Here is an 8,467-nt window from a genome sequence, read left to right as displayed (position 1 = left end):
GAAGGTATAAGAAATATTTCATTTATTTCAACATAAATGTACAAATATTATTACAAAACTTTATTTTAAAGAAAATATATTGATGAACTTTTTCTATTGGAGATAAAAGTATCAAATACAAGATTCAGTTCTGGAGAGTTGAAATCCACTGTTTCAGTACGACACTAATAGACGAACTCAGGATAACAGATTCTTATTAGTCTTTTGTTTGCATGTATCTGATAAGATCAACAACTCTCATGGAATAACCACATTCATTATCATACCTGTAAAAGATTTGGTTTGTTAATAATGGTATAGGTATGTTAATACATGAAAATTAAATATTGAATTCAGACATTTCAATCATACTTTGAGTTCTGCTGATGGGAGTCACTTTTAATATTTCATATTAACACAAATATTTCATATAATTTTATTAGGTATTCTTAATGAAGTTTTAAATTTTGATTAAAAACTAGCACCACTAAAAAAAAAAAACTTCACCACTGACAATTTATTGTCAATCTGTCAATTTATCCATATTTTTATAGTCAATCTACTGACAATCAATCTATATTGTTTGTATAATTTAAAATGTTTTGTACATATTTTCTCAATTAAGTAATAATTAAATTATACTTTTAATTATCTGCAATTTTAAACATGTTTATTTAGTTTTATCCATAAAAATTATGAATTGTACAATTTAATCAATGGTATGTTTTATAAAAAACAAAAAGGTTTGCCAACAGAAAAAGATTGAAAATGTTTTAAACACAACAGCTATTATGTATTTGAAGTTATCAGTACTATTATTAGATAGTCCTCTGAAATTCTGATTAAAAAACTGAATGATTTTTCCCAGCAATTTTCAAGAAGACCTAAGATTCTAAATTAAACCTAAAGAAAACCTTAGTTTTTTTTTTTCACAAATTCATTGTTTGGCTCTAAAATATATAATAAATTTTTTTTTATTTTCAAAATGAAAAATCTAAAAGAGGAAGATGGTCCAGGAGGTGATCAGAAAATCAACAATTAAAAAATAATATTAAATATTTATTTTTAGTTTCTGTCTTCCTTATTTATTCACCCTGCAGGTGTACATTAGATAAATATATTAGCAGAAATATATGTAAAATAAAACAAAACATAAGTTATATCCAACCAAACTGATCCCCAACAAACATATTTTGAATTTACAATACCTGATTAACCATCAATAAATGATTTTACTGACTTTACATTCAATTAGTTGTAGTGGTAGAAGTTCATTGTGACTCAACACAAATAAAGTGTAAAACTTTATGAATATTTATTACTTAAAATAATTGAAGAATTTTACTGTTGTTAGAAAGTATGTTCCAATTAGACTGGCATTAAAGAATGTTGAACATATAAACCTAAATTCTCACAAATAGTTCATTAAATAAGTAATAGTTATCTCTTACCATGAAATAAGCTTGACAAATTTGTTGTTCAGTTGGATACCAGCCTCAGCATCAAAAGTAGATGAAGCTGTATTTCCAATGAAATCAGAAGAAACGACCTGTTCATCAGTATAGGCCAAAATTCCTTTCAGGGGACCTTCTGCTGCTTCCTTGATCTTTTTCTTAATTTCTTCATAAGTAGCTTCCTTCTGCAATCTGATAAAATAGAAAAATATAAATGTATTGATAACTGATTTTTTAAAAAAAAGAAAAATTTATGTTTACAACATGGAACCACTTTGGTGGAGATAATAACTCACCTTGCAGTTAAATCAACAACAGAGACATTAGATACAGGAACTCTAAAAGCCATGCCAGTGAGTTTCCCATTGAGGGATGGAATGACTTTACCGACAGCCTTGGCAGCACCAGTGGATGCTGGAATTATATTTTGGGCAGCACCTCTTCCATCTCTCCACAACTAGAATCATGAGCTTCATCTTAAAAATATTTAAAAACTAACAATTTTTTTTAAATTGAGCAGGCCAGTCGCAAAACTCGTGCCATAAATTATTTTGTTTTACAGCAAATTAAAAATTTACTGAAAAAATTATTTTCTGAACAGATAGCTTGAAATTTTGCAATAAGTTCATTCAGAGCTCAATTTCATTAGTACTTTTATCAAATTTGGTATTGTTTTTAGGTTATTTAATTTTTTATTTTAGATTTACAGTTTTACTGCTGTATGAATTGTAAGCTGTGAGCAGTGCAAGTCTTTGGTGGAATTGAAAGTACCAGGAAAACTCAAACTGATAGAGATCACTATGGAACATTCTAAATGCGCAATACTGGTGGATTCAGACAGTATGAGATGAACCTAAGATCTTAAAAAAAGTAATGAAAGCCACACAGAAAGTATGGTAATGATAATAATACAAAGGACAAGATGATATGTGTAATCCATAATAAAATGGCTGGATGGTGTGGAAGCAGGTGCAAGAGCCTTGTTAAACTTCTGAAACTGGAGTGCTGGAGCATAAGACAGACCCATCTGGAATTTATGTAAGAGGAGACCTGGGCTCGCTAAGATGTTTGTTGCACCAGTTATGTATGAAGGATTTATAAAGTTTTGAAAAAGTTTTTTAAAGCTCTTAAGGATAAAAAAAAAGAAGCATACACAATATGCGAAGAAAAAAAGCCTTTATTTCACAAGATTTGTGGCCAAAGTGATTGAAAAGAGTATGGACAGCAGAGGATACATGTTTTGATAAGTTGAGTTAAATGGGGTTAAGTTATATGGCTGTTGGAAAGATGGAGTACTAGTTTTGAAGCATTATAGGACATTTGAAGCTTTAATTTAAAGGTTTGGACATTTTTTTTTTGTTATTGTATCTATAGGAATGCATAGAGATAGGTTTTAGAGAGAAATGGCGCTAAAATCTCAATTTTCGATTTATTTGGATTAAACAAATTTTGCGATTGGACATATCAATTAATCATTTTAATTAGAAACAAACAAATCACTTCCTTTATTAACTAATAAGATCTTAAGGATTGCTTAGGTTGTACCAACACTTTTTTTTTTTCTTTTATAAGACTTTCATGTTTGTTATGAAATGTGCTGCTATCAAAGTCATTTAGTTTAAATCAAATACTCTAAATTATATCACATCTTTAATCTTTATTATTTACTTAAATATATATAAATTAAATGTTTACAAATGACACTTGTTCAACTAAATTTAGAAAAATAACTTAACACTTTCTATCCATCTTTACTAAATTTTTAGAATCTTAAACTTAATTTTTCTCAATGAGAAGATAATGAAGTAATAAATATGATCTCTTTCTAAATTATCGATTTTTTAATGAATGGAATATGGTCCGGGTGTGATCAAATAAAACTCAAATAGTAAATGGGTATACTATTTTTAAATAGAGCTAATAGTAAAAATAGTACACCCATTTACTATTTGAGTTTTATTTGACCGCACCCGGACCATATTCCATTCATTGATACACACGGTCGATCAGCAATCTTCCAGTATATCAATTTTATAGATTAATATAGACTAAAAAATGGCTTCTTACCTTTCCAGATGGACCATCAACAGTTTTCTGAGTAGCAGTGACAGCGTGGACAGTTGTCATAAGACCTTCTTCAATTCCAAAATTATCATGGATAACTTTGGCTAATGGAGCAAGGCAGTTGGTTGTGCAAGATGCATTAGAAACAATGTCCATGTCTGGCTTGTAAGCATCCAGATTAACACCGCAGACAAACATAGGAGCATCAGCAGAGGGTGCAGTGATGATAACTTTCTTAGCACCACCCTTCAAATGAGGCTAAACAAACAATTTTGGTTTTATAAACAATTAACGTTTGGGTATTTTAATGTTTTGCATAATTATGAAATTTTAAAATGACAAACCTTGCACTTTTCAATTGTGGTGAAAACCCCAGTAGCTTCAACAACATACTCGGCACCAGCTTCACCCCATGGAATGCTAGCTGGGTCTCTTTCTTGGAAGACACGGATTTCTTTTCCTATTAATAAAGAAAATGGTTAAAATTTACTTAAAGTTATATTATATCGATGGCTGAAAGTTCAGGATTTTTGCGAACAGTGACTGAATCCTCCACAATCAAATGCACCATTTCTACAATCCCTGACTCTAAAGTCAAGATGACCTACTATTATATCACATTCAAGCTCATCTAACCTAATAATACAGTAGCAGCATTCAAACTATTTTTCAAGTTGAATTTCTTTAACTCTTTCTCACAAATTAAGGTTAGGAGGAGTGAACCCTGACCTTCCTGCACTCATAATCGCCTTATTTTTTAACTGTTTTATCACCAGCCATATAAAAAAAAATGAAATTAAACTTTCTTTATTTTTTCTCAGTGACTATACCAATTAGAACCAAGTTCAAATAATATTTCACTATGGTTTTATATATAGTAACTTGAATGAAGGGGCCAGGGAAAAACAGTGTAACTTAATTGTATTCCCTTATCCACACAATATTTTAACTTCAAGACAGATATATCAAATAGCATGTATAGTAAAGAAAAAATAAGTCAAAATGCCAATTTTTAATCAGACACAAATAGCCAATTTTTAATCAGAGGAAAAACACACAGTTACTAAATGTCTGTGGGAAGAATTCTAAACTCTTCAGGAAAGGAGTTGCCTATACTGTATTCCCTCTAAATGCTTCGCACATTTCTTACAATATGCTAGAATGAATGCCAATTATTTTATAATCATTCTTAGGAGATACAATTTCTCCCCCCCTTCCTAATTTTGCAACTTTAACAAAAGGATTTTGGAGAACTACTATACTCTTCTATATGCAAATGAACTTAAGTTAATTTTCATTATTAATGAAGGGCTATTTAGATAATATTATAATTCCTCACCATTCACAACAAGACTTTGTCCATTGTGAGAGACGCTTCCCTTGAAACGTCCATGAGTGGAATCATACTTAAAAAGGTAGACCATATACTCTACATTGATGAAGGGATCATTAACTGCTACTACCTGAAAAAATTAGGTCAAATAAATAAGTTTAAAATCAGTTCAGAAGATCAATCAATCAAGCATTCTATACATTCTTGATGGATAAATTTTAAATAAAAGATTGTTGTTCAAATGATCATTATTGATTTCTACCTCTTTTATTCCAAACATGATAATACACAATAGCATGAATCATCAATCAAAGTTTATTGAAATATGAATAACAAAAGTTAATAGGTCAATACAGTTACTTTATACTTTTATACTGGTAGTGATAAAATGTTCAATAAATAAATTATAAAAAAAGAATAAAATTCATTGTTGGCAAGTATATAATTGAAGTTACAAGAAAATATGAAGTATTTTAAATCTAAAAACATATACGTTGAGTCGATAAAAGAGAACTTAAGAAAACTCTTTTTTAACACAAAAACTATTCTTTAGTTGATCAATGTAGTCAAATAGCATGTTATGTTGAAGTATATGAACAAGATAAAAAACAACTTAATTTTAGTTCTAGGAAACCTCATTAGAAATGGAATAAATTAATAATACATACATTTTCAAATTGTTTTTGTTATATTTATAAATAATTACGTATTTTATAGCCAGACCAAAATACACACTAAAAACTATCTAATAACTTAATGAAGTAATTTTTTTATTTATTCCTATTATATTTTTTTGGGGGGATAAAATAACGTTAAGACTTTATTTCTTAATGCAATAAATAAACAATTTGATCAATATAAGATTTGTTTAGTGAACGTTAAAATTTTTGAAGTAAGTAATTTTCTGGCAATGAACTAACTTATATAGTTTAATATTGTACTAATTTAAATTGTATAACATAACTATACTGATATGAGAAAATATATATTTTGTATTTTTTTTTTTTTAGGAGGGAGGTGAAGAAGATGAAGTGAGAGCCTAAAATATGTATTACTTAAACATGCATTAACAGAAATCAACAATAACATTTTAACCAAATGAAGTAAAAACAATTTCATCAAATTTCTCAGTTACTTCAGATAGAAAAGAAAGAAGAGTGTAAATTTAGGTGGTCAAATAAAAATACATATAAAAAGTAATTGAAAACAAAATAAATTCATTATCTAAAATACCTGAGCACCACTATCGACAGCATTACGAAGAACGAGACGACCGATCCTTCCAAATCCATTAATACCAATTTTAGACATGTTTACCTAAAAAAAAAAAGATATTAAATTAAAAATTACTATTATTGAGTCCTAGTAAAAACTATTCTTAAGGAACATTTATTCTAAATAATTCTTATGATAAAATTATACAAAATCATTTAGACATGAAAATGACAACTGAGAAATTATTAATATCAAAAGGGCTTCTTATTTTTAAATGTTTCCGTGCCAAGAATATAAATGTTGTTAGCTTGTTAACAGCTATTAACAGATATTGAACAGATATATACATTAGAGTATATTGAAAAAAAAAAATCTTTGAAAATTTATCAGTAAAATATTGTACTTTTAAGTAATTATAAGTAGGTTTTTAAAAATATATTTGTCAACTTAAGTCTTAAGTATTACTACAGCGGAAAACATTGTTATCTAAGTAATCTCACATGAAATGAATAAGGAGGGTAATTAACTTGAAGAAATTGATTTATCTAGTGTTATTATTACTAAATTTATATTACACATTAAATGGAGAAAAAGTTTCTTTGCTAAAGTTGTTTTCTTTTTTTATCACTTAAAATCTAAGCCCTTCATGTAATATTTGCTACATAGTAATATTGGGGGGAGGGCAACCCGCTGGCTTAATCCAACTCTGAACTAAAGTCCCCTTTCTCTACTGGACAAGTAGCTTAATTTAATAAAATTGTAAGTGCTTAAAGTTGAGTGATAATTATAAATCTAAACTATGTTTGTGGGCCAGTGATGAAATATCCTTAACTATATTATTAAATATATTTTATGGAGTTTGTGCAAAAGTAAATTCCTATAATTATGATGTCCTCTTCTTAAAAAGTAATTTATAGATTGCAGGGATTGAATTGTACATTGCACCAATATAGTATTTATTAGCTTATTTATCATCCATTATGGCGACAATATTAAAAAAAAAAAATTGTAGCTGAGATAGTGATTTAAAGGATACTAACCGGTATAACCAGCAATGAACCTCCATTCAAAATGAATTTCTTAATTAATAGTCAGTTGTGCAAGATTACAAGGCCCACCGTCCCTGCATAACAAGTTCATATCGCCGGACACGCCCTTTCAATACACTTCATATAGAAAGATTATAGAATATAGTTCATAGAAAAAATGAATAAAGAAAGAAAAGAAAACGGAATGAAATTAGGATAACGTTGATGTAAGCAGTAAAAGACTAACCCAATGTGACCGACCTTGAGTTATTTCGGTCGTGTCAAAATGTCCCTAGTCGAAAAAAAATTGTCTCACTTACTTAATTATGTACAAAGAAGAACTACCTTTAAAATTGGATTAATCTAAGAAGCAATTTACATGAACTACAGACAGGAAAAACTCTACTTACTAGCTTTTAAAGAGAGCTGATTCGTACAGGAAAAGCTGCCGGTTGAAAGTGATATGAAACCGGTCGGTGCTGGTGAATCAAACGTCACGTAGACGTTGGATGGTGGGGGGCTCCCCCTGTTACTTAACTTCCCCCCGCCTTATTTAACCGTATTGAATTTATCATTTATCGTGATGTGCACTAGATTTTATTTATTATTGAGGAATTAAACAATCTTCATTCATTATTACCAATAAATAATCGCTTTTCTCCGTTATTATGCATGTGTTGTTAAAGTCACGTCTTCGCTTTTGGATACAGCTTTAAAAGAAAATATTTATAAGTATTTCTCAAATAAAGGGATATTTTCAAGTATCATTTGAATAAAGAGGTTTTCAAGTGTCACAGTAAATTACGTTTCACTCAAATCAATCGTTATTGACGTGTAATTTGTTATGTAATTTTTTAATCTTAAACAAATTCTGCAATAATGGCACCTTTTAGTACCTGGGATCAAAACAATGTCCTGCAACCTGGATTAATAATCATAGCTATAAATGTATAAATGAACATAAATGTAAAATAAAAGAATGATAAAATCAATTATAAAAGAAGGCACGTATCGTGGCTTAGCTTGTGGGAAGTCTGACAAAAAAAAAACTGTAATTGCTTAGTAAGAACCCAACTAGCTTTAGGACAGTATGTTAGAGGACACCAATAGAGAAAGTAACCCCTGGCCATGGTAATATCTTTGGAATATGTCCAATTAAAAAATAAATCAAAACTTTTTCTTTTGCGAGATGTGCCAATATTCAAACAAAGCAGCGATCTGAAGAGGGAGAATATTTCTGGTTGAATTTAGTAAAGATAATAGGCCATCAGTTCACCAGAACATAAGTAAGAATTTACTAATATCATCGTTTTTAATACCAGATTAAATTATACAAACAAATTGGAAATATTTGTGGAAGAATGCAAAGGAATAGTTGTAGTAGCCGAAAATGT

The 8,467-nt window shown here is 29.2% G+C and overlaps 1 protein-coding gene across 1 annotated transcript; it reads right to left on the bottom strand.

Moving 5' to 3' along the window:
* On the bottom strand, positions 1-7,622 carry LOC106683959 (glyceraldehyde-3-phosphate dehydrogenase 2). Its single transcript, XM_014425736.2, has 8 exons — positions 7,484-7,622; positions 6,064-6,147; positions 4,837-4,960; positions 3,842-3,957; positions 3,501-3,755; positions 1,730-1,890; positions 1,431-1,625; positions 1-266 (listed from the first exon to the last, which is right to left on the bottom strand). Exons 2-8 carry the CDS (start codon positions 6,139-6,141, stop codon positions 197-199), a joined length of 999 nt encoding a protein of 332 aa, XP_014281222.1. The 5' UTR covers positions 6,142-6,147; positions 7,484-7,622; the 3' UTR covers positions 1-196.
* Positions 7,623-8,467: the final 845 nt, after the last annotated feature.

Source organism: Halyomorpha halys, unplaced genomic scaffold, assembly GCF_000696795.3.
Source record: "Halyomorpha halys isolate HHAL.00 unplaced genomic scaffold, Hhal_1.1 Scaffold531.1, whole genome shotgun sequence".
Taxonomy (NCBI): Eukaryota; Metazoa; Arthropoda; class Insecta; order Hemiptera; family Pentatomidae; genus Halyomorpha; species Halyomorpha halys.
This window is presented reverse-complemented; position numbering and strand designations above follow the sequence as displayed.